The sequence below is a fragment of the Chiloscyllium plagiosum genome, unplaced genomic scaffold, assembly GCF_037043375.1.
Source record: "Chiloscyllium plagiosum isolate Xiang-an unplaced genomic scaffold, Cpla_swu_hap1 HiC_scaffold_41, whole genome shotgun sequence".
NCBI classification, from domain to species: Eukaryota; Metazoa; Chordata; class Chondrichthyes; order Orectolobiformes; family Hemiscylliidae; genus Chiloscyllium; species Chiloscyllium plagiosum.
The window spans coordinates 33,955,089-33,981,620 of record NW_028270179.1 but is presented as its reverse complement, the minus strand read 5'-3'; the positions used below and the strand labels follow the sequence as shown (position 1 = coordinate 33,981,620).

The following is a 26,532-nucleotide window of genomic DNA, read 5'->3' as shown; positions in this document are numbered from 1 at the left end:
CACTGTCCTCTCCCTGTAAAGGGGATCTGGGATAGACTGCCCAATCCCTCTAAAGGGGATCTGGGATAGACTGCCCTCTCCCTGTAAAGGGGATCTGGGAATAGACTGCCTTCTCCCTGTAAAGGGGATCTGGGATAGACTGCCCACTCCCTGTAAAGGGGATCTGGGATAGACTGCCCTCTCCCTGTAAAGGGGATCTGGGATAGACTGCCCACTCCCTGTAAAGGGGATCTGGGATAGACTGCCCTCTCCCTGTAAAGGGGATCTGGGATAGACTGCCCACTCCCTGTAAAGGGGATCTGGGATAGACTGCCCACTCCCTGTAAAGGGGATCTGGGATAGACTGCCCACTCCCTGTAAAGGGGATCTGGGACAGACTGCCCACTCCCTGTAAAGGGGATCTGGGAATAGACTGCCCACTCCCTGTAAAGGGGATCTGGGTAACACTGTCCTCTCCCTGTAAAGGGGATCTGGGATAGACTGCCCACTCCCTGTAAAGGGGATCTGGGTAACACTGTCCTCTCCCTGTAAAGGGGATCTGGGACAGACTGCCTACTCCCTGTAAAGGGGATCTGGGATAGACTGCCCACTCCCTGTAAAGGGGATCTGGGATAGACTGCCCACTCCCTGTCTGGGGGATCTGGTTATATTTTGCCCGGATGTTATGGTCGTTTGCTCTATCCACCCCGCTGGGACTTGGGTCAATTTCCGAAGATTTATACCTGAATCTGTAGCTGGGGAGTGTTAGATGTGAAAGTTCGGGAATTGAGCTGATATCCCCCTGGCAGCACTCACCATTGACTCCTTCAAGTTATCGTTCACATTCGATACGTCCACGTACTTATCCTCATCATAACGGAGCCGTAACTTGCTAACCAGCTTAAACTGGTTAACCTTCTGGTGAAACATGGAGCAAAGTCACAACATGAATATCTGTAACTCAGTACAGGCCAGACATCACACAACCACAATACGGCAACTCTGACCAGAGCACCCCCTCAGCACTGACCCTCCGACAGTGTGGCACTCCCCCAGCGCTGACCCTCCGACAGTGCCCACCCCCTCAGCACTGACCCTCCGACAGTGCCCACTCCCTCAGCACTGACCCCCCGACAGTGCCCACTCCCTCAGCACTGACCCTCCGACAGTGCCCACCCCCTCAGCACTGACCCTCCGACAGTGCCCACCCCCTCAGCACTGACCCTCCGACAGTGCCCACTCCCTCATCACTGACCCCCCGACAGTGCCCACTCCCTCAGCACTGACCCTCCGACAGTGCCCACTCCCTCAGCACTGACCCTCCCACAGTGCCCACTCCCTCAGCACTGTCCCTCCGACAGGGCCCACTCCCTCAGCACTGACCCTCGGACAGTGCCCACACCCTCAGCACTGACCCTCCGACAGTGCCCACTCCCTAAGTACTGACCCTCCAATAGTGCCCACTCCCTCAGCACTGACCCTCCGACAGTGCCCACTCCCTCAGCACTGACCCTCCGACAGTGCCCACTCCCTCAGCACTGACCGTCCGACAGTGCCCACTCCCTCAGCACTGACCCTCCGACAGGGCCCACTCCCTCAGCACTGACCCTCCGACAGTGCCCACCCCCTCAGCACTGACCCTCCGTCAGTGCCCACTCCCTCAGCACTGACCCTCCGACCCGCCCTCCCCCTCAGCACTGACCCTCTGATCCCCCCCCCCCAGCTGTGGTCAGCATCAGCCGAAATGCAGTTGGTTTTACACCCAGCTCCTGGTCCGAGATGATGCTCTTACCTGAGGAATGGCCTGAGTCCTCAGCTCTCCCTGAACATCGAAGATCACCTTGTCATGCCCCCGCAGGTAGGACACGTCACACCTCAGCAGAATGCACGGTGCGATCCCACAGTCCTGCAACATTCCGGACATTGAGTGGGAATATCAGAGTGATGGGGGGGTGGGTCAGTTTGCAATGGCCCTGCGATTGGTGGTCTCAGTGGATTGAACACCACAGGGAGATCTTGGTCACTTGGGCTCAGTTGGCCGAGGACCCGCAGACCGCGGTTAGTTCGGGGAATGAACATGCTGTGTGTGCTCCCTCAGCATGGGCCCAATCCCTTGCGGACTGGCACATCATTGATGTAGCTCCTCTGAATCAAGCAGTGAACTGAGGACCATAGAGGGAAACCATCGAGCACTGAGACTCACCCATCGGTGGCTGGACGCAGTTGGAGAGGACTCTTTGGGATAGGAATTATGTGCATTTGGGAAAGCAGGGCCCGATGAGGGGCAGAGCGCACGGCCTTTGTGTGGGGCTAGTCATGTCTGACCAAGGTGAGGTATTCGGCGATTGGAGATTGGAGTCCAGAGAGTGGCGCTGGAAAAGCACAGCAGGTTTGGCAGCATCCGAGGGGCAGCAGAATCGATGTTTTGGGCTGAAGCGTTTCATCAGGAATGAGAAAGGTGACTGATTGTCTTCCGGAGGTGATGAAGGTGTTTGGTGAGGGTAGAGCAGCGGGTGTTCTCCGAGTGGAGTTCAGTCCAGGTTACAACAAGAAGGAATTTTGCCTGTGCTCTGGTCTCCCGCCTCTCAGAAGGAAAACGGTGTAAAATTTGAAAGGGTTCAGAGAAAGATATGCAAGGAATGTGGCCAGGATTGGAGGGTTGGGCTGAGAGAGAGAGAGAGACTGGATAGGCTGGGAGGCTCATCCCGAAGGTTAGGATAGATGGGATCTATGGGGAATGGCCGTGTGGATTCAGAATGGGCTCACCCATTGAAGGGGAATTGTGGAAGGCCAGTCTGTGACTGGTGAGGTGTTCCGCGGGATCTGGACTGCGACTCCCTGCTGTTTGTGGTATATACACGCATCTGCAATTCTGGATACGGAATTGGCTGGCCAACAGAAGACAGCGAGTGGTAGCAGAAGGAAAATACTCTGCCTGGAAGTCAGTGGTGAGTGGTGTTCCACAGGGCTCTGTCCTTGGGCCTCTACTGTTTGTAATTTTTATTAATGACTTGGATGAGGGGATTGAAGGATGGGTCAGCACGTTTGCAGACGACACAAAGGTTGGAGGTGTCGTTGACAGTATAGAGGGCTGTTGTAGGCTGCAGCGGGACATTGACAGGATGCTGAGATGGGCTGAGACGTGGCAGATGGAGTTCAATCTGGATAAATGCGAGGTGATGCATTTTGGAAGGTCGAATTTGAAAGCTGAGTACAGGATTAAGGATAGGATTCTTGGCAGTGTGGAGGAACAGAGGGATCTTGGTGTGCAGGTACATAGATCCCTTAAAATGGCCACCCAAGTGGACAGGGTTGTTAAGAAAGCATATGGTGTTTTGGCTTTCATTATCAGGGGGATTGGGTTTAAGAGTCATGAGATCTTGTTGCAGCTCTATAAAACTTTGGTTAGACCGCACTTGGAATACTGCGTCCAGTTCTGGTCACCCTATTATAGGAAAGACGTGGATGCTTTGGGGACGGTTCAGAGGAGGTTTACCAGGATGTTGCCTGGACTGGAGGGCTTATCTTATGAGGAGAGGTTGACTGAGCTCGGACTTTTTTCATTGGAGAAAAGGAGGAGGAGAGGGGACCTAATTGAGGTATACAAGATAATGAGAGGCGTAGACAGAGTTGATAGCCAGAGACTATTTCCCAGGGCAGAAATGGCTAACACAAGGGGTGATAGTTTTAAGCTGGTTGGAGGAAAGTATAGAGGGGATGTCAGAGGCGGGTTCTTTACACAGAGAGTTGTGAGAGCATGTGTGGTGAAACGGTTAAAAATTATGTCCCAATACATGTGTGAATCTAACCGAAATGGAGGTGTTGCTTAGTCCCGTGTGAATCTTATTACACACCTCCCCGTGTGAATCTTCTTATCTGTATGTAACCAGAATGGAATGTGTTTTTTAGCCTTGCTCTGCTGTTCACATGAATGTTTATATCTGGAAAAGAGTATATCAGCTGGAAAAGTCTCCAGTTCGGTGAGTCTGCTCCGGGGTTACGTTTAACCGCCGAGCGTGGGTTGTTGGCAACCGCTCTACGAGAACTGACGGCTCCCAGTTCCGGTAACATGTAGAGTGAGTATAAGCCAGACCCGTTGTGGCGACGCTGCGGGGAATAAAATGCCCATATTCTAGCAGACTCGCCTCTTGGTCGTTTGTTCTGTGTCAGACTACTCTCCTACGAACCTGACCTTGAGAATTTTTTAAAACATTTGGCGTAGTCGAGCAGGGTCAATCGCAATTGAGGAGAGATTTTGATACAGAACAATGTTTTGGAAAAAGACTAAGAAACCAGAAGAACAAACTGTGGAGGTCCCGACCGTCCCGGGATGGCATGGATGTGGGCATGTACGTGGCAGTTTGTTTGAGAGAGGATCCCAGTCCTGCCGAAGAACCCCTTGCCTGGGGTACAGCGGAGGATGTGGGCATGTCCAAAAGGCTGAAGCGGAGTTAACAGAATTGAATGGGATTGAACTGAACTGAACTGAGTGGAACTGAACTGAATCAAATTGAACGGAACAAAATGGAACTGAGCTAAATTGAATTGAAATGGACGGAACTGAATTGAACACAATTGAATTGAACTGAACAGACCTGAACTGAGCTGAATTGAACTACACTGAATTGACTGAACTGAAATTAACTGAAACGAATTGAACTGAATTAAGCATAATGTAACACATGTATTGGGCCAAGCAGTGGAATGTGGTGAAACGGTTAAAAATTATGTCCCAATACATGTGTGAATCTAACCGGAATGGAGGTGTTGCTTAGTCCCGTGTGAATCTTATTACACACCTCCCCGTGTGAATCTTCTTATCTGTATGTAACCAGAATGGAATGTGTTTTTTAGCCTTGCTCTGCTGTTCACATGAATGTTTATATCTGGAAAAGAGTATATCAGCTGGAAAAGTCTCCAGTTCGGTGAGTCTGCTCCGGGGTTACGTTTAACCGCCGAGCGTGGGTTGTTGGCAACCGCTCTACGAGAACTGACGGCTCCCAGTTCCGGTAACATGTAGAGTGAGTATAAGCCAGACCCGTTGTGGCGACGCTGCGGGGAATAAAATGCCCATATTCTAGCAGACTCGCCTCTTGGTCGTTTGTTCTGTGTCAGACTACTCTCCTACGAACCTGACCTTGAGAATTTTTTAAAACAGCATGGAATGCGTTGCCAGCAGCAGTTGTGGAGGCAGGGTCATTGGGGACATTTAAGAGACTGCTGGACGTGTATATGGTCACAGAAATTTGAGGGTGCATACATGAGGATCAATGGTCGGCACAACATCGTGGGCTGAAGGGCCTGTTCTGTGGTGAAAAACAAAAAATGTATATATATATATATATATATATATGACTTGGATGAAAACGTAGTTGGGTGGGTTAGTGAGATGGCAGATGGTACAAAGATCAGTGGTTGAGAGTGTGCAAGGTTCAGAAAGAACCCAGTGGGATATCAATCAGTCGCTGGTACGAGCAGAGAAACGGCAGAGGGAGTTTCATCTGAATAAGTGCGAGGTGCTGCACTTTCGGAGATTACACGTTAAGGAAAAGTGCAGAGTTAGTGACAGGACCCTGAACAGTGTTGATGTACAGAGGGGTGTTGGGCTCCAAGTCTACATTCGTCCAGAAAGCGGCCACGCAAAGTTGACCGATTAGTAAAGAGGGTGGGTGACATGCCTTGCATTTATCGGTCAGGGTAAAAGCAGGGGCTGCAGACGCTGGAAACCAGCTTCTAGATCAGAGTGGTGCCGGGAAAGCACAGCAGGTCAGGCAGCATCCGAGGAGCAGGAAAATCAACGTTTCGGGCAAAAGCCCTTCATCGGGAATCCAGGAATTATGTGCATTTGGAAAAGCAGGGCTCCCGGGAGGGACAGGGCGCACAGCGTTTGTGTGGGGCTAGTCATGTCTGATGAAGGTGATTTATTTGGCGATTGGAGACTGGAGGCCAGAGTGTGGCGCTGGGAAAGCAAAGCCCAGCACAGTATTCCTGATGAAGGGCTTTTGCCTGAAACCTCGGTTTTCCTGCTCCTTGGATGCTGTGCTTTTCCAGCAGCACTCTAATCCAGAACCTTTATTGGTCAGAGGGAAGTGAGTACAACAGGCAGGGTGTCATGTCACAGCTTTGTGAAGGCTTCGGTGAAGTCCCACACAGAGTATCGTGTGGGGATCTGGTCACTGCGTTACAGGAAGGATATGGAGGGGGTGCCGAAGAGGGTTTACCAGGGCACTGCCCGGATGAGGGGGTATGAGCCATTAGCTCTGTGCATGATACACTCGCTCGCTCAGAGTCGGTCAGCCTGAACTGAGGATACCCTGATGCCAAGATCATATTGGTTATGTCAGTCACTCGGACACAGGAGAGTCCACATCTCTCCCTGACCCCACACTCCTGCCAGAGTGCAGTTAGGTCCATTCCTGACCTCACTGCAGAGCCCTGGGTAGCGTCTGCTACCCAGAGACTCAGTGAGAACACAACTTTTATCAAATCCTTAATTAAAATTCCAACACCCAGAGAAACAGTCGCATGGCCAGGGAACCGGTAACAAGCCGGGGGGTGGGGGGAGAATGGGCAGAGCTAGGGAGATAAATCAATGCAGAGTTAAAGGAGCAAATACAGCTCCCCACCGACCCCTACCCTAGCCCACCACGTGGTTCCCCACCTCATCCGAAAGGCATTCGCATTATAATCCAAACCATTCCAGAGTCTCGCGAGATCAGGCCTGACCTTCCACGAATCCATCTGGGATAGCGTCGCTTCCCAGAAACAACAGGAGAAGAGACATGAGGGTCAGGACCCAGAGGGAGGGAGGGACAGGGATTGTGGGGGATGGGGGAGAGACCCAGAGGGAGGGAGGGACAGGGATTGAGGGGGATGGGGGAGAGACCCAGAGGAAGGGAGGGACAGGGATTGAGGGGGATGGGGGAGAGACCCAGAGGGAGGGGGGGGGAGGGATTGAGGGGGATGGGGGAGAGACCCCGAGGGAGGGGGGGACAGGGATTGAGGGGGATGGGGGAGAGACCCAGAGGAAGGGAGGGACAGGGATTGAGGGGGATGGGGGAGAGACCCAGAGGGAGGGGGGGACAGGGATTGAGGGGGATGGGGGAGAGACACAGAGGGAGGGAGGGTCAGGGATTGAGGGGGATGGGGGAGAGACCCCGAGGGAGGGAGGGACACGGATTGAGGGGGATGGGGGAGAGACCCAGAGGGAGGGGGGGGACAGGGATTGAGGGGGATGGGGGAGAGACCCAGAGGGAGGGATGGACAGGGATTGAGGGCGATGGGGGAGAGACCCCGAGGGAGGGAGGGTCAGGGATTGAGGGGGATGGGGGAGAGACCCAGAGGGAGGGAGGGACAGGGATTGAGGGGGATGGGGGAGAGACCCAGAGGGAGGGACACGGATTGAGGGGGATGGTGGAGAGACCCAGAGGGGGGGAGGGACAGGGATTGAGGGGGATGGGGGAGAGACCCAGGGGGAGGGAGGAGGAGGGATTGAGGGGGATGGGGGAGAGACCCAGAGGGAGGGGGGGACAGGGATTGAGGGGGGATGGGGGAGAGACCCAGAGGGAGGGGGGAATAGGGATTGAGGGCGATGGGGGAGAGACCCAGAGGGGGGGAGGGACAGGGATTTAGGGCGAGGGGGGAGAGACCCAGAGGGAGGGAAGGGGGGACAGAGTTTGAGGGGGATGGGGGACAGACCCAGAGGGAGGGGGGGACAGGGATTGAGGGGGATGGGGGAGATACCCAGTGGGAGGGGGGGACAGGGATTGAGGGCGATGGGGGAGAGACCCAGAGGGGGGGAGGGACAGGGATTTAGGGCGATGGGGGAGAGACCCAGAGGGAGGGGGGGGCAGGGATTGAGGGAGATGGGGGAGAGACCCAGAGGGAGGGGGGGGCAGGGATTGAGGGCGATGGGGGAGAGACCCAGAGGGATTGAGTGACACGGATTGAGGGGGATGGGGGAGAGACCCAGAGGGAGGGGGGGACAGGGATTGAGGGGGATGGGGGAGAGAGCCAGAGGGAGGGGGGGACCGGGATTGAGGGGGATGGGGGAGATACCCAGTGGGAGGGGGGGACAGGGATTGAGGGGGATGCGGGAGAGACCCAGAGGGAGAGACGGACAGGGATTGAGGGGGATGGGGGAGAGACCCAGAGGGGGGGAGGGACAGGGATTGAGGGGGATGGGGGAGAGACCCAGACGGAGGGAGGGAGGGACAGGGATTGAGGGGGATGGGGGAGAGACCCAGGGGGAGGGAGGAGGAGGGATTGAGGGGGATGGGGGAGAGACCCAGAGGGAGGGGGGGACAGGGATTGAGGGGGGATGGGGGAGAGACCCAGAGGGAGGGGGGAATAGGGATTGAGGGCGATGGGGGAGAGACCCAGAGGGGGGGAGGGACAGGGATTTAGGGCGAGGGGGGAGAGACCCAGAGGGAGGGAAGGGGGGACAGAGTTTGAGGGGGATGGGGGAGAGACCCAGAGGGAGGGGGGGACAGGGATTGAGGGGGATGGGGGAGATACCCAGTGGGAGGGGGGGACAGGGATTGAGGGCGATGGGGGAGAGACCCAGAGGGGGGGAGGGACAGGGATTTAGGGCGATGGGGGAGAGACCGAGAGGGAGGGGGGGGCAGGGATTGAGGGAGATGGGGGAGAGACCCAGAGGGAGGGGGGGGCAGGGATTGAGGGGGATGGGGGAGAGACCCAGAGGGAGGGACAGGGATTGAGGGGGATGGGGGAGAGACCCAGAGGGAGGGAGGGACAGGGATTGAGAGGGATGGGGGAGAGACCCAGAGGGAGGGGGGACAGGGATTGAGGGGGATGGGGGAGAGACCCAGAGGGAGGGACAGGGATTGAGGGGGATGGGGGAGAGACCCAGAGGGAGGGGGGGGGGGGACAGGGATTGAGGGGGATGGGGGAGAGACCAAGAGGGAGGGGGGGACAGGGATTGAGGGGGATGGAGGAGAGACCCAGAGGGAGGGAGGGACAGGGATTGAGGGCGGTGGAGGAGAGACCCAGAGGGAGGGGGGACAGGGATTGAGGGGGATGGGGGAGAGACCCAGAGGGAGGGACAGGGATTGAGGGGGATGGGGGAGAGACCCAGAGGGAGGGGGGGGGGGGGGACAGGGATTGAGGGGGATGGGGGAGAGACCAAGAGGGAGGGGGGGACAGGGATTGAGGGCGATGGGGGAGAGACCAAGAGGGAGGGGGGGACATGGATTGAGGGGGATTGGGGAGAGACCCAGAGGGAGGGAGGGAGGGACAGGGATTGAGGGGGATGGGGGAGAGACCCAGAGGGAGGGAGTGACAGGGATTGAGGGGGATGGGGGAGAGACCCAGAGGGAGGAGGGGACAGGGATTGAGGGGAATGGGGGAGAGACGCAGAGGGAGGAGGGACACGGATTGAGGGGAATGGGGGAGAGAGACCCAGAGGGAGGGGGGGACAGGGATTGAGGGGGATGGGGGAGAGACCCAGAGGGAGGGGGGGACTGGGATTGAGGGCGATGGGGGAGAGACCCAGACGGAGGGAGGGAGGGACAGGGATTGAGGGGGATGGGGGAGAGACCCAGACGGAGGGAGGGAGGGACAGGGATTGAGGGGGATGGGGGAGAGACCCAGGGGGAGGGAGGAGGAGGGATTGAGGGGGATGGGGGAGAGACCCAGAGGGAGGGGGGGACAGGGATTGAGGGGGATGGGGGAGAGAGCCAGAGGGAGGGGGGGACCGGGATTGAGGGGGATGGGGGAGATACCCAGTGGGAGGGGGGGACAGGGATTGAGGGGGAAGCGGGAGAGACCCAGAGGGAGAGACGGACAGGGATTGAGGGGGATGGGGGAGAGACCCAGAGGGAGGGACACGGATTGAGGGGGATGGTGGAGAGACCCAGAGGGGGGGAGGGACAGGGATTGAGGGGGATGGGGGAGAGACCCAGACGGAGGGAGGGAGGGACAGGGATTGAGGGGGATGGGGGAGAGACCCAGGGGGAGGGAGGAGGAGGGATTGAGGGGGATGGGGGAGAGACCCAGAGGGAGGGGGGGACAGGGATTGAGGGCGATGGGGGAGAGACCCAGAGGGAGGGAGGGACAGGGATTGAGGGCGATGGGGGAGAGACCCAGAGGGGGGGAGGGACAGGGATTTAGGGCGAGGGGGGAGAGACCCAGAGGGAGGGAAGGGGGGACAGAGTTTGAGGGGGATGGGGGACAGACCCAGAGGGAGGGGGGGACAGGGATTGAGGGGGATGGGGGAGATACCCAGTGGGAGGGGGGGACAGGGATTGAGGGCGATGGGGGAGAGACCCAGAGGGGGGGAGGGACAGGGATTTAGGGCGATGGGGGAGAGACCGAGAGGGAGGGGGGGGCAGGGATTGAGGGAGATGGGGGAGAGACCCAGAGGGAGGGGGGGGCAGGGATTGAGGGCGATGGGGGAGAGACCCAGAGGGATTGAGTGACACGGATTGAGGGGGATGGGGGAGAGACCCAGAGGGAGGGACAGGGATTGAGGGGGATGGGGGAGAGACCCAGAGGGAGGGAGGGACAGGGATTGAGAGGGATGGGGGAGAGACCCAGAGGGAGGGGGGACAGGGATTGAGGGGGATGGGGGAGAGACCCAGAGGGAGGGACAGGGATTGAGGGGGATGGGGGAGAGACCCAGAGGGAGGGGGGGGGGGACAGGGATTGAGGGGGATGGGGGAGAGACCAAGAGGGAGGGGGGGACAGGGATTGAGGGCGATGGGGGAGAGACCAAGAGGGAGGGGGGGACATGGATTGAGGGGGATGGGGGAGAGACCCAGAGGGAGGGGGGACAGGGATTGAGGGCGATGGGGGAGAGACCCAGAGGGAGGGGGGGACAGGGATTGAGGGCGATGGGGGAGAGACCCAGAGGGAGGGAGGGACAGGGATTGAGGGGGATGGGGGAGAGACCCAGAGGTGGGGAGGGACAGGGATTGAGGGGGATGGGGGAGAGACCCAGAGGGAGGGGGGACAGGGATTGAGGGGGGATGGAGGTGAGACCCAGAGGGAGGGGGGACAGGGATTGAGGGGGGATGGGGGAGAGACCCAGAGGGGGGGAGGGATAGGGATTGAGGGGGATGGGGGAGAGACCCAGAGGGAGGGAGGGAGGGACACGGATTGAGGGGGATGGGGAGAGACCCAGAGGGAGGGAGGGACAGGGATTGAGGGCGATGGGGGAGAGACCCAGAGGGAGGGAGGGACAGGGATTGAGGGGGATTGGGGAGAGACCCAGAGGGAGGGAGGGAGGGACAGGGATTGAGGGGGATGGGGGAGAGACCCAGAGGGAGGGAGTGACAGGGATTGAGGGGGATGGGGGAGAGACCCAGAGGGAGGAGGGGACAGGGATTGAGGGGAATGGGGGAGAGACGCAGAGGGAGGAGGGACACGGATTGAGGGGAATGGGGGAGAGACCCAGAGGGAGGGGGGGACAGGGATTGAGGGGGATGGGGGAGAGACCCAGAGGGAGGGGGGGACTGGGATTGAGGGCGATGGGGGAGAGACCCAGACGGAGGGAGGGAGGGACAGGGATTGAGGGGGATGGGGGAGAGACCCAGACGGAGGGAGGGAGGGACAGGGATTGAGGGGGATGGGGGAGAGACCCAGGGGGAGGGAGGAGGAGGGATTGAGGGGGATGGGGGAGAGACCCAGAGGGAGGGGGGGACAGGGATTGAGGGCGATGGGGGAGAGTCCCAGAGGGAGGGGGGGACAGGGATTGAGGGGGCATGGGGGAGAGACCCAGAGGGAGGGGGGAATAGGGATTGAGGGGGATGGGGGACAGACCCAGAGGGAGAGACGGACAGGGATTGAGGGGGATGGGGGAGAGACCCAGAGGGAGGGACACGGATTGAGGGGGATGGGGGAGAGACCCAGAGGGAGGGGGGGACAGGGATTGAGGGGGATTGGGGAGAGACCCAGAGGGAGGGAGGGACAGGGATTGAGGGGGATGGGGGAGAGATCCAGATGGAGGGGGGACAGGGATTGAGGGGGATGGGGGAGAGACCCAGAGGGAGGGGGGGACAGGGATTGAGGGGGACGGGGGAGTGACCCAGAGGGAGGGGGGACAGGGATTGAGGGGGATGGAGGAGAGACCCAGAGGGAGGGAGGGACAGGGATTGAGGGCGGTGGAGGAGAGACCCAGAGGCAGGGAGGGACAGGGATTGAGAGGGATGGGGGAGAGACCCAGAGGGAGGGGGGGACAGGGATTGAGGGGGATGGGGGAGAGACCCAGAGGGAGGGAGGGACAGGGATTGAGGGCGATGGGGGAGAGACACAGAGGGAGGGGGGACAGGGATTGAGGGGGATGAAAGAGAGACCCAGAGGGAGGGAGGGACAGGGATTGAGGGGGATGGGGGAGAGACCCAGAGGGAGGGGGGGACAGGGATTGAGGGGGATGGGGGAGAGACCCAGAGGGAGGGAGGGACACGGATTGAGAGGGATGGGGGAGAGACCCAGAGGGAGGGGGGGACAGGGATTGAGGGCGATGGGGGAGAGACCCAGAGGGAGGGAGGGACAGGGATTGAGGGGGATGGGGGAGAGACCCAGAGGGAGGGAGGGACAGGGATTGAGGGGGATGGGGGAGAGAGACCCAGAGGGAGGGGGGGACAGGGATTGAGGGGGATGGGGGAGAGACCCAGAGGGAGGGAGGGACAGGGATTGAGGGGGATGTGGGAGAGACCCCGAAGGAGGGGGTGACAGGGATTGAGGGCGATGGGGGAGAGACCCAGAGGGAGGGAGGGGGGGGACAGGGATTGAGGGGGATGGGGGAGAGACCCAGAGGGAGGGAGGGGGGGGACAGGGATTGAGGGGGATGGGGGAGAGACCCAGAGGGAGGGAGTGACAGGGATTGAGGGTGATGGGGGAGAGACCCAGAGGAAGGGGGGGACTGGGATTGAGGGGGATGGGGGAGAGATCCAGAGGGAGGGGGGGACAGGGATTGAGGGGGATGGGGGAGAGACCCAGGGGGAGGGGGGGACAGGGATTGAGGGGGATGGGGGAGAGACCCAGGGGGAGGGAGGGACAGGGATTGAGAGGGATGGGGGAGAGACCCAGAGGGAGGGGGGGACAGGGATTGAGGGGGATGGGGGAGAGACCCAGAGGGAGGGAGGGACAGGGATTGAGGGGGATGGGGGAGAGACCCAGAGGGAGGGGGGAATAGGGATTGAGGGGGATGGGGGAGAGACCCAGAGGGAGGGAGGGACACGGATTGAGGGGGGTGGGGGAGAGACCCAGAGGGAGAGAGGGACAGGGATTGAGGGGGATGGGTGAGAGACCCAGAGGGAGGGGGGGACAGGGATTGAGGGGGGATGGGGGAGAGACACAGAAGGAGGGGGGGACAGGGATTGAGGGGGGATGGGGGAGAGACCCAGAGGGAGGGGGGAATAGGGATTGAGGGGGATGGGGGAGAGACACAGAAGGAGGGGGGGACAGGGATTGAGGGGGGATGGGGGAGAGACCCAGAGGGAGGGGGGAATAGGGATTGAGGGGGATGGGGGACAGACCCAGAGGGAGGGGGGGACACGGATTGAGGGGGATGGGGGAGAGACCCAGAGGGAGGGACGGACAGGGATTGAGGGGGATGGGGGAGAGACCCAGAGGGAGGGAGGAGGGGACAAGGATTGAGGGCGATGGGGGAGAGACCCAGAGGGAGGGAGGGGGGGACAGGGATTGAGGGTGATGGGGGAGAGACCCAGAGGGAGGGACAGAGATTGAGGGGGATGGGGGAGAGACCTAGAGGGAGGGGGGGGGCGGGGACAGGCATTGAGGGGGATGGGGGAGAGACCCAGAGGGAGGGGGGGACAGGGATTGAGGGGGGATGGGGTAGAGACCCAGAGGGCGGGAGGGACAGGGATTGAGGAGGATGGGGAAGAGACCCAGAGGGAGAGAGGGACAGGGATTGAGGGGGATTGGGGAGAGTCCCAGAGGGAGGGGGGGACAGGGATTGAGGGGGATGGGGGAGAGACCCAGAGGGAGGGGGGACAGGGCTTGAGGGGGATGGGGGAGAGACCCAGAGGGAGGGACAGGGATTGAGGGGGATGGGGGAGAGACCAAGAGGGAGGGGGGGACAGGGATTGAGGGGGATGGGGGAGAGACCCAGAGGGAGGGGGGACAGGGATTGAGGGCGATGGGGGAGAGACCCAGAGGGAGGGGGGGACAGGGATTGAGGGCGATGGGGGAGAGTCCCAGAGGGAGGGGGGGACAGGGATTGAGGAGGATGGGGAAGAGACCCAGAGGGAGGGAGGGACAGGGATTGAGGGGGATGGGGGAGAGACCCAGAGGGAGGGAGGGACAGGGATTGAGGGGGCATGGGGGAGAGACCCAGAGGGAGGGGGGAATAGGGATTGAGGGGGATGGGGGACAGACCCAGAGGGAGGGGGGGACAGGGATTGAGGGGGATGGGGGAGATACCCAGTGGGAGGGGGGGACAGGGATTGAGGGGGATGCGGGAGAGACCCAGAGGGAGAGACGGACAGGGATTTAGGGCGATGGGGGAGAGACCCAGAGGGAGGGGGGGAAGGACACGGATTGAGGGGGATGGGGGAGAGACCCAGAGGGATTGAGGGACACGGATTGAGGGGGATGGGGGAGAGACCCAGAGGGAGGGAGGGACAGGGATTGAGGGGGATGGGGGAGAGACCCAGAGGGAGGGGGGGACAGGGATTGAGGGGGATGGGGGAGAGATCCAGAGGGAGGGGGGGACAGGGATTGAGGGGGATGGGAGAGAGACCCCGAGGGAGGGAGGGACAGGGATTGAGGGGGATGGGGGAGAGACCCAGAGGGAGGGGGGGACAGGGATTGAGGGGGATGGGGGAGAGATCCAGAGGGAGGGGGGACAGGGATTGAGGGGGATGGGGGAGAGACCCAGAGGGAGGGGGGGACAGGGATTGAGGGGGACGGGGGAGAGACCCAGAGGGAGGGGGGACAGGGATTGAGGGGGATGGAGGAGAGACCCAGAGGGAGGGAGGGACAGGGATTGAGGGCGGTGGAGGAGAGACCCAGAGGGAGGGGGGACAGGGATTGAGGGGGATGGGGGAGAGACCCAGAGGGAGGGACAGGGATTGAGGGGGATGGGGGAGAGACCCAGAGGGAGGGGGGGGGGGGGGGGGAACAGGGATTGAGGGGGATGGGGGAGAGACACAGAGGGAGGGAGGGACAGGGATTGAGGGGGATGGGGGAGAGACCCAGAGGGAGGGAGGGACAGGGATTGAGGAGGATGGGGGAGAGACCCAGAGGGAGGGAGGGACAGGGATTGAGGGGGATGGGGGAGAGACCCAGAGGGAGGGAGGGACAGGGATTGAGGAGGATGGGGGAGAGACCCAGAGGGAGGGTGGGACCGGGATTGAGGGGGATGGGGGAGAGACCCAGAGGGAGGGAGGGACAGGGATTGAGGGCGATGGGGGAGAGACACAGAGGGAGGGGGGACAGGGATTGAGGGGGATGGAAGAGAGACCCAGAGGGAGGGAGGGACAGGGATTGAGGGGGATGGGGGAGAGACCCAGAGGGAGGGGGGGACAGGGATTGAGTGGGATGGGGGAGAGACCCAGAGGGAGGGAGGGACAGGGATTGAGGGTGATGGGGGAGAGACCCAGAGGGAGGGACGGACAGGGATTGAGGGGGATGGGGGAGAGACCCAGAGGGAGGGGGGGACAGGGATTGAGTGGGATGGGGGAGAGACCCAGAGGGAGGGAGGGACAGGGATTGAGGGGGATGGGGGAGAGACCCAGAGGCGGGGGGGACAGGGATTGAAGGGGATGGGGGAGAGACCCAGAGGCGGGGGGGACAGGGATTGAGGGGGATGGAGGAGAGACCCAGAGGGAGGAGGGACACGGATTGAGGGCGATGGGGGAGAGACCCAGAGGGAGGGAGGGACAGGGATTGAGGGGGATGGGGGAGAGACCCAGAGGGAGGGAGGGACAGGGATTGAGGGGGATGGGGGAGAGAGACCCAGAGGGAGGGGGGGACAGGGATTGAGGGGGATGGGGGAGAGACCCAGAGGGAGGGAGGGACAGGGATTGAGGGGGATGGGGGAGAGACCCAGAGGGAGGGGGGGACAGGGATTGAGGGGGATGGGGGAGAGACCCAGAGGGAGGGAGGGACAGGGATTGAGGGGGATGGGGGAGAGACCCAGAGGGAGGGAGGGGGGGGACAGGGATTGAGGGGGATGGGGGAGAGACCCAGAGGTAGGGAGTGACAGGGATTGAGGGTGATGGGGGAGAGACCCAGAGGAAGGGGGGGACTGGGATTGAGGGGGATGGGGGAGAGATCCGGAGGGAGGGGGGGACAGGGATTGAGGGGGATGGGGGAGAGACCCAGGGGGAGGGGGGGACAGGGATTGAGGGGGATGGGGGAGAGACCCAGGGGGAGGGAGGGACAGGGATTGAGAGGGATGGGGGAGAGACCCAGAGGGAGGGGGGGACAGGGATTGAGGGGGATGGGGGAGAGACCCAGAGGGAGGGAGGGACAGGGATTGAGGGGGATGGGGGAGAGACCCAGAGGGAGGGGGGAATAGGGATTGAGGGGGATGGGGGAGAGACCCAGAGGGAGGGAGGGACACGGATTGAGGGGGGTGGGGGAGAGACCCAGAGGGAGAGAGGGACAGGGATTGAGGGGGATGGGTGAGAGACCCAGAGGGAGGGGGGGACAGGGATTGAGGGGGATGGGGGAGAGACACAGAAGGAGGGGGGGACAGGGATTGAGGGGGGATGGGGGAGAGACCCAGAGGGAGGGGGGAATAGGGATTGAGGGGGATGGGGGAGAAACACAGAAGGAGGGGGGGACAGGGATTGAGGGGGGATGGGGGAGAGACCCAGAGGGAGGGGGGAATAGGGATTGAGGGGGATGGGGGACAGACCCAGAGGGAGGGGGGGGACACGGATTGAGGGGGATGGGGGAGAGACCCAGAGGGAGGGACGGACAGGGATTGAGGGGGATGGGGGAGAGACCCAGAGGGAGGGAGGAGGGGACAAGGAATGAGGGCGATGGGGGAGAGACCCAGAGGGAGGGAGGGGGGGACAGGGATTGAGGGGGATGGGGGAGAGACCCAGAGGGAGGGACAGAGATTGAGGGGGATGGGGGAGAGACCTAGAGGGAGGGGGGGGGGGGGGGGGGGGGGGACAGGCATTGAGGGGGATGGGGGAGAGACCCAGAGGGAGGGCGGGACAGGGATTGAGGGGGGATGGGGGAGAGACCTAGAGGGCGGGAGGGACAGGGATTGAGGAGGATGGGGAAGAGACCCAGAGGGAGAGAGGGACAGGGATTGAGGGGGATTGGGGAGAGACCCAGAGGGAGGGAGGGACAGGGATTGAGGGGGATTGGGGAGAGACCCAGAGGGAGGGTGGGAGGGACAGGGATTGAGGGGGATTGGGGAGAGACCCAGATGGAGGGTGGGAGGGACAGGGATTGAGGGGGATGGGGGAGAGACCCAGAGGGCGGGAGGGACAGGGATTGAGGAGGATGGGGAAGAGACCCAGAGGGAGAGAGGGACAGGGATTGAGGGGGATTGGGGAGAGACCCAGAGGGAGGGAGGGACAGGGATTGAGGGGGATTGGGGAGAGACCCAGAGGGAGGGTGGGAGGGACAGGGATTGAGGGGGATTGGGGAGAGACCCAGATGGAGGGTGGGAGGGACAGGGATTGAGGGGGATGGGGGAGAGACCCAGAGGGAGGGGGGGACAGGGATTGAGGGCGATGGGGGAGAGACCCAGAGGGAGGGAGGGGGGGACAGGGATTGAGGGGGATGGGGGAGAGACCCAGAGGGAGGGGGGGACAGGGATTGAGGGGGATGGGGGAGAGACCCAGAGGGCGGGAGGGACAGGGATTGAGGAGGATGGGGAAGAGACCCAGAGGGAGAGAGGGACAGGGATTGAGGGGGATTGGGGAGAGACCCAGAGGGAGGGAGGGACAGGGATTGAGGTGGATTGGGGAGAGACCCAGAGGGAGGGTGTGAGGGACAGGGATTGAGGGGGATTGGGGAGAGACCCAGAGGGAGGGTGGGAGGGACAGGGATTGAGGGGGATGGGGGAGAGACCCAGAGGGAGGGAGGGACAGGGATTGAGGGGGATGGGGGAGAGACCCAGAGGCGGGGGGGACAGGGATTGAGGGGGATGGGGGAGAGACCCAGAGGGAGGGAGGGAGGGACACGGATTCAGGGGGATGGGGGAGAGACCCAGAGGGAGGGAGGGACAGGGATTGAGGGGGATGGGGGAGAGACCCAGAGGGAGGGGGGGACAGGGATTGAGGGGGGATGGGGGAGAGACCCAGAGGGAGGGGGGGGACAGGGATTGAGAGGGATGGGGGAGAGACCCAGAGGGAGGGAGGGACAGGGATTGAGTGGGATGGGGGAGAGACCCAGAGGGAGGGAGGGACAGGGATTGAGGGGGATGGGGGAGAGACCCAGAGGGAGGGAGTGACAGGGATTGAGGGGGATGGGGGAGAGACCCAGAGGAAGGGGGGGACTGGGATTGAGGGGGATGGGGGAGAGACCCAGGGGGAGGGAGGGACAGGGATTGAGAGGGATGGGGGAGAGACCCAGAGGGAGGGGGGGACAGGGATTGAGGGCGATGGGGGAGAGACCCAGAGGGAGGGGGGGACAGGGATTGAGGGGGGATGGGGGAGAGACCCAGAAGGAGGGGGGACAGGGATTGAGGGGGGATGGGGGAGAGACCCAGAGGGAGGGGGGAATAGGGATTGAGGGGGATGGGGGACAGACCCAGAGGGAGGGGGGGACAGGGATTGTGGGTGATGGGGGAGAGACCCAGAGGGAGGGAGGGACAGGGATTGAGGGAGATGGGGGAGAGACCCAGAGGGAGGGAGGGACAGGGATTGAGGGCGATGGGGGAGAGACACAGAGGGAGGGGGGACAGGGATTGAGGGGGATGGGGGAGAGACCCAGAGGGAGGGAGGGACAGGGATTGAGGGGGATGGGGGAGTGACCCAGAGGGAGGGGGAGACAGGGATTGAGAGGGATGGGGAGAGACCCAGAGGGAGGGAGGGACACGGATTGAGGGGGATGGGGGAGAGACCCAGAGGGAGGGGGGGACAGGGATTGAGGGGGGATGGGGGAGAGACACAGAAGGAGGGGGGGACAGGGATTGAGGGGGGATGGGGGAGAGACCCAGAGGGAGGGGGGAATAGGGATTGAGGGGGATGGGGGACAGACCCCGAGGGAGGGAGAGAGGGACAGGGATTGAGGGCGATGGGGGAGAGACCCAGAGGGAGGGAGGTGGGGGACAGGGATTGAGGGGGATGGGGGAGAGACCCAGAGGGAGGGTGGGACAGGGATTGAGGGTGATGGGGGAGAGACCCAGAGGGAGGGAGTGACAGGGATTGAGGGCGATGGGGGAGAGACCCAGAGGAAGGGGGGGACTGGGATTGAGGGGGATGGGGGAGAGATCCAGAGGGAGGGGGGGACAGGGATTGAGGGGGATGAGGGAGAGACCCAGGGGGAGGGGGGGACAGGGATTGAGGGGGATGGGGGAGAGACCCAGGGGGAGGGAGGAACAGGGATTGAGAGGGATGGGGGAGAGACCCAGAGGGAGGGGGGGACAGGGATTGAGGGGGATGGGGGAGAGACCCAGGGGGAGGGGGGGACAGGTATTGAGGGGGATGGGGGATAGACCCAGAGGGAGGGAGGGACACGGATTGAGGGGGATGGGTGAGAGACCCAGAGGGAGGGGGGGACAGGGATTGAGGGGGATGGGGGAGAGACCCAGAGGGAGGGGGGAATAGGGATTGAGGGGGATGGGGGACAGACCCAGAGGGAGGGGGGGACACGGATTGAGGGGGATGGGGGAGAGACCCAGAGGGAGGGACGGACAGGGATTGAGGGGGATGGGGGAGAGACCCAGAGGGAGGGAGGAGGGGACAGGGATTGAGGGCGATGGGGGAGAGACCCAGAGGGAGGGAGGGGGGGACAGGGATTGAGGGGGATGGGGGAGAGACCCAGAGGGAGGGACAGAGATTGAGGGGGATGGGGGAGAGACCTAGAGGGAGGGGGGGGGGGGGACAGGCATTGAGGGGGATGGGGGAGAGACCCAGAGGGAGGGGGGGACAGGGATTGAGGGGGATGGGGGAGAGACCCAGAGGGAGAGAGGGACAGGGATTGAGGGGGATTGGGGAGAGACCCAGAGGGAGGGTGGGAGGGACAGGGATTGAGGGGGATTGGGGAGAGACCCAGATGGAGGGTGGGAGGGACAGGGATTGAGGGGGATGGGGGAGAGACCCAGAGGGAGGGAGGGACAGGGATTGAGGGGGATGGGGGAGAGACCCAGAGGCGGGGGGGACAGGGATTGAGGGCGATGGGGGAGAGACCCAGAGGGAGGGAGGGGGGGACAGGGATTGAGGGGGATGGGGGAGAGACCCAGAGGGAGGGGGGGACAGGGATTGAGGGGGATTGGGGAGAGACCCAGAGGGAGGGAGGGACAGGGATTGAGGGGGATTGGGGAGAGACCCAGAGGGAGGGTGGGAGGGACAGGGATTGAGGGGGATTGGGGAGAGACCCAGAGGGAGGGTGGGAGGGACAGGGATTGAGGGGAATGGGGGAGAGACCCAGAGGGAGGGAGGGACAGGGATTGAGGGGGATGGGGGAGAGACCCAGAGGCGGGGGGGACAGGGATTGAGGGGGATGGGGGAGAGACCCAGAGGGAGGGAGGGAGGGACACGGATTGAGGGGGATGGGGGAAAGACCCAGAGGGAGGGAGGGACAGGGATTGAGGGGGATGGGGGAGAGACCCAGAGGGAGGGGGGGACAGGGATTGAGGGGGGATGGGGGAGAGACCCAGAGGGAGGGGGAACAGGGATTGAGGGCGATGGGGGAGAGACCCAGAGGGAGGGAGGGACACGGATTGAGGGGGATGGGGGAGAGACCCAGAGGGAGGGGGGGACAGGGATTGAGGGGGGATGGGGGAGAGACCCAGAGGGAGGGGGGAATAGGGATTGCGGAGGGATGGGGGACAGACCCAGAGGGAGGGGGGGACAGGGATTGTGGGTGATGGGGGAGAGACCCAGAGGGAGGGAGGGACACGGATTGAGGGGGATGGGGGAGAGACCCAGAGGGAGGGACGGACAGGGATTGAGGGGGGATGGGGGAGAGACCCAGAAGGAGGGGGGGACAGGGATTGAGGGGGGATGGGGGAGAGACCCAGAGGGAGGGGGGAATAGGGATTGAGGGGGATGGGGGACAGACCCAGAGGGAGGGGGGGACAGGGATTGTGGGTGATGGGGGAGAGACCCAGAGGGAGGGGGGGACAGGGATTGTGGGTGATGGGGGAGAGACCCAGAGGGAGGGAGGGACACGGATTGAGGGAGATGGGGGAGAGACCCAGAGGGAGGGGGGGACCGGGATTGAGGGGGATGGGGGAGAGACCCAGAGGGAGGGAGGAGGGGACAGGGATTGAGGGCGATGGGGGAGAGACCCAGAGGGAGGGGGGGACAGGGATTGAGGGGGATGGGGGAGAGACCCAGAGGGAGGGACAGAGATTGAGGGGGATGGGGGAGTGACCTAGAGGGAGGGGGGGGGGGGGGGGGACAGGCATTGAGGGGGATGGGGGAGAGACCCAGAGGGAGGGGGGGACAGGGATTGAGGGGGATGGGGGAGAGACCCAGAGGGAGGGGGGGACAGGGATTGAGGGCGATGGGGGAGAGACACAGAGGGAGGGAGGGACAGGGATTGAGGGGGATGGGGGAGAGACCCAGAGGGAGGGGGGGACAGGGATTGAGGGGGATGGGGGAGAGACCCAGAGGGAGGGAGGGACAGGGATTGAGCGGGATGTGGGAGAGACCCAGAGGGAGGGACGGACAGGGATTGAGGGAGTTGGGGGAGAGACCCAGAGGGAGGGGGGGACAGGGATTGAGGGCGATGGGGGAGAGACCCAGAGGCTGGGAGGGACAGGGATTGAGTGGAATGGGGGAGAGACAGAGGGAGGGAGGGACAGGGATTGAGGGGGATGGGGGAGAGACAGAGGGAGGGAGGGACAGGGATTGAGGGGGATGGGGGAGAGACCCAGAGGGAGGGAGGGACAGGGATTGAGTGGAATGGGGGAGAGACAGAGGGAGGGAGGGAGGGACAGGGATTGAGGGGGATGGGGGAGAGACAGAGGGAGGGAGGGACAGGGATTGAGGGGGATGGGGGAGAGACCCAGAGGGAGGGACAGGGATTGAGGGGGATGGGGGAGAGACCCAGAGGGAGGGAGGGACAGGGATTGAGGGGGATGGGGGAGAGACCCAGAGGGAGGGGGGAACAGGGATTGAGGGGGATCGGGGAGAGACCCAGTGGGAGGGACAGGGATTGAGGGACATGGGGGAGAGACCCAGTGGGAGGGAAGGACAGGGATTGAGGGGGATCGGGCAGAGACCCAAAGGGAGGGAGGGACAGGGATTGAGGGGGATCGGGGAGAGACCCAGAGGGAGGGAGGGACAGGGATTGAGTGGAATGGGGGAGAGACAGAGGGAGGGAGGGACAGGGATTGAGGGGGATTGGGGAGAGACCCAGAGGGAGGGAGAGACAGGGATTGAGGGCAATTGGGGAGAGACCCAGAGGGAGGGGGGACAGGGATTGAGGGGGATGGGGGAGAGACCCAGAGGGAGGGAGGGAGGGACAGGGATTGAGGGCGATGGGGGAGAGACCCAGAGGGAGGGAGGGAGGGACAGGGATTGAGGGCGATGGGGGAGAGACCCAGAGGGAGGGGGTGGCAGGGATTGAGGGACATGGGGGAGAGACCCAGAGGGAGGGAGGGACAGGGATTGAGGGCGATGGGGGAGAGACCCAGAGGGAGGGGGGGACAGGGATTGAGGGGGATGGGGGACAGACCCAGAGGGAGGGGGGGACAGGGATTGAGGGGGATGTGGGAGAGACCCAGAGGGAGGGGGGGACAGGGATTGAGGGGGATGGCGGAGATACCCAGAGGGAGGGGGGCGACAGGGAATGAGGGGGATCGGGGAGAGACCCAGAGGGAGGGAGGGACAGGGATTGAGTGGGATGGGGGAGAGACCCAGAGGGACGGGGGGATAGGGATTGAGGGGGATGGGGGAGAGACCCAGAGGGAGGGAGGGACAGGGATTGAGGGGGATGGGGGAGAGACCCAGAGGGAGGGAGGGACAGGGATTGAGGGGGATGGGGGAGAGATCCAGAGGGAGGGAGGGACAGGGAATGAGGGGGATGGGGGAGAGACCCAGAGGGAGGGAGTGACAGGGATTGAGGGGGATGGGGGAGAGACCCAGAGCGAGTGGGGGGACAGGGATTGAGGGGGATGGGGGAGAGACACAGAGGGAGGGGGGACAGGGATTGAGGGCGGTGGAGGAGAGACCCAGAGGGAGGGAGGGACAGGTATTGAGGGGGATCGGGGAGAGACCCAAAGGGAGGGAGGGACAGGGATTGAGGGGGATCGGGGAGAGACCCAGAGGGAGGGAGGGACAGGGATTGAGGGGGATGGGGGAGACACCCAGAGGGAGGGAGGGACAGGGATTGAGGGGGATCGGGGAGAGACCCAGAGGGAGGGAGGGACAGGGATTGAGTGGGATGGGGGAGAGACAGAGGGAGGGAGGGACAGGGATTGAGAGGGATGGGGGAGACACCCAGAGGGAGGGAGGGACAGGGATTGAGGGGGATGGGGGAGAGATCCAGAGGGAGGGAGGGACAGGGATTGAGGACGATGCGGGCGAGACACAGAGGGAGGGAGGGACAGGGATTGAGGGGGATGGGGGAGAGACCCAGAGGGAGGGAGGCGGCGACAGGGATTGAGGGGGATGGGGGAGGGACCCAGAGGGAGGGGGGGGACAGGGATTGAGGGCGATAGGGGAGAGATCCAGAGGGAGGGAGGGACAGGGATTGAGGGCGATGGGGGAGAGACCCAGAGGGAGGGAGGGACAGGGATTGAGCGGGATGGGGGAGAGACCCAGAGGGAGGGGGGGACAGGGATTGAGGGGGGATGGGGGAGAGACCCAGAGGGAGGGGGGGACAGGGATTGACGGGGGTGGGGGAGAGACCCAGAGGGTGGGAGGGACAGGGATTGAGGGGGATGGGGAAGAGACCCAGAGGGAGGGAGGGACAGGGATTGAGGGGGATGGGGGAGAGACCCAGAGGGAGGGAGGGACAGGGATTGAGGGGGATGGGGGAGAGACCCAGATGGAGGGAGGGACAGGGATTGAGGGCGATGGGGGAGAGACCCAGAGGGAGGGGGGGACAGGGATTGAGGGCGATGGGGGAGAGACCCAGAGGGTGGGAGGGACAGGGATTGAGGGGGATGGGGGAGAGACCCAGAGGGTGGGAGGGACAGGGATTGAGGGGGATGGGGGGAGAGACCCAGAGGGAGGGAGGGAGGGACAGAGATTGAGGGGGATGGGGGAGAGACCCAGAGGGAAGGAGGGACAGGGATTGAGGGGGATGGGGGAGAGATCCAGAGGGAGGGGGGACAGGGATTGAGGACGATGCGGGCGAGACCCAGAGGGAGGAAGGGACAGGGATTGAGGGGGATGGGGGACAGACCCCGAGGGAGGGACAGGGATTGAGGGGGATGGGGGAGAGACCCAGAGGGAGGGAGGCGGCGACAGGGATTGAGGGGGATGGGGGAGAGACCCAGAGGGAGGGAGGGACAGGGATTGAGGGGGATGGGGGAGAGACCCAGAGGGAGGGAGGGACAGGGATTGAGGGGGATGGGGGAGAGACCCAGAGGGAGGGGGGGACAGGGATTGACGGGGATGGGGGAGAGAACCAGAGGGTGCGAGGGACAGGGATTGAGGGGGATGGGGAAGAGACCCAGAGGGAGGGAGGGACAGGGATTGAGGGCGATGGGGGAGAGACCCAGAGGGTGGGAGGGACAGGGATTGAGGGCGATGGGGAAGAGACCCAGAGGGATGGAGGGACAGGGATTGAGGGGGATGGGGGAGAGACCCAGAGGGAGGGGGGGACAGGGATTGAGGGCGATGGGGGAGAGACCCAGAGGGAGGGAGGGACAGGGATTGAGGGGGATGGGGGCGAGACCCAGGGGGAGGGAGGGACAGGGATTGAGGGGGATGGGGGAGTGACCCAGAGGGAGTGGGGGACAGGGATTGAGGGGGATGGGGGAGTGACCCAGAGGGAGTGGGGGACAGGGATTGAGGGGGATGGGGGAGAGACCCAGAGGGAGGGAGGGACAGGGATTGAGGGGGATGGGGGAGTGACCCAGAGGGAGTGGGGGACAGGGATTGAGGGGGATGGGGGAGAGACCCAGAGGGAGGGAGGGACACGGATTGAGGGCGATGGGGGAGAGACCCAGAGGGAGGGGGGACAGGGATTGAGGGGGTTTGGGGAGAGACCCAGAGGGAGGGGGGAACAGGGATTGAGGGCGGTGGAGGAGAGACCCAGAGGGAGGGACAGAGATTGAGGGGGATGGGGGAGTGACCTAGAGGGAGGGGGGGGGTGAGGGGACAGGCATTGAGGGGGATGGGGGAGAGACCCAGAGGGAGGGGGGGACAGGGATTGAGGGGGATGGGGGAGAGACCCAAAGGGAGGGAGGGACAGGGATTGAGGGGGATGGGGGGAGAGACCCAGAGGGACGGAGGGACAGGGATAGAGGGGGATGGAGGAGAGACCCAGAGGGAGGAGGGACACGGATTGAGGGCGATGGGGGAGAGACCCAGAGGGAGGGAGGGACAGGGTTTGAGGGTGATGGGGGAGAGACCCAGAGGGAGGGGGGGACAGGGATTGAGGGGGATGGGGGAGAGACCCAGAGGGAGGGTGGGAGGGACAGGGATTGAGGGGGATGGGGGAGAGACCCAGAGGGAGGGGGGGACAGGGATTGAGGGGGATGGGGGAGAGACCCAGAGGGAGGGAGGGACAGGGATTGAGGGGGATGTGGGAGAGACCCAGAGGGAGGGACGGACAGGGATTGAGGGAGTTGGGGGAGAGACCCAGAGGGAGGGGGGGACAGTGATTGAGGGGGATCGGGGAGAGACCCAAAGGGAGGGAGGGACAGGGATTGAGGGGGATCGGGGAGAGACCCAGAGGCTGGGAGGGACAGGGATTGAGTGGAATGGGGGAGAGACAGAGGGAGGGAGGGACAGGGATTGAGGGGGATGGGGGAGAGACAGAGGGAGGGAGGGACAGGGATTGAGGGGGATGGGGGAGAGACCCAGAGGGAGGGAGGGACAGGGATTGAGTGGAATGGGGGAGAGACAGAGGGAGGGAGGGACAGGGATTGAGGGGGATGGGGGAGAGACAGAGGGAGGGAGGGAGGGACAGGGATTGAGGGGGATGGGGGAGAGACCCAGAGGGAGGGACAGGGATTGAGGGGGATGGGGGAGAGACCCAGAGGGAGGGACAGGGATTGAGGGGGATGGGGGAGAGACCCAGAGGGAGGGAGGGACAGGGATTGAGGGGGATGGGGGAGAGACCCAGAGGGAGGGAGGGACAGGGATTGAGGGGGATGGGGGAGAGACCCAGAGGGAGGGGGGAACAGGGATTGAGGGCGGTGGAGGAGAGACCCAGAGGGAGGGACAGGGATTGAGGGACATGGGGGAGAGACCCAGTGGGAGGGAAGGACAGGGATTGAGGGGGATCGGGGAGAGACCCAAAGGGAGGGAG

General features: G+C 62.8%; 1 protein-coding gene across 2 annotated transcripts in view; it reads right to left on the bottom strand.

Moving 5' to 3' along the window:
• Positions 1-26,532, bottom strand: part of LOC148138218 (integrin alpha-D-like) — a 66,008-nt gene that overhangs the window by 17,116 nt on the left and 22,360 nt on the right. For both annotated transcript variants that reach the window (XM_087981806.1, XM_087981807.1), the window contains exons 3-4: positions 1,772-1,885; positions 796-897 (exon numbers count right to left, since the gene is read on the bottom strand). In XM_087981806.1, the coding sequence (XP_087837932.1) occupies positions 796-897; positions 1,772-1,885 (216 nt within the window). The remainder of the gene's footprint in view (positions 1-795; positions 898-1,771; positions 1,886-26,532) is intronic.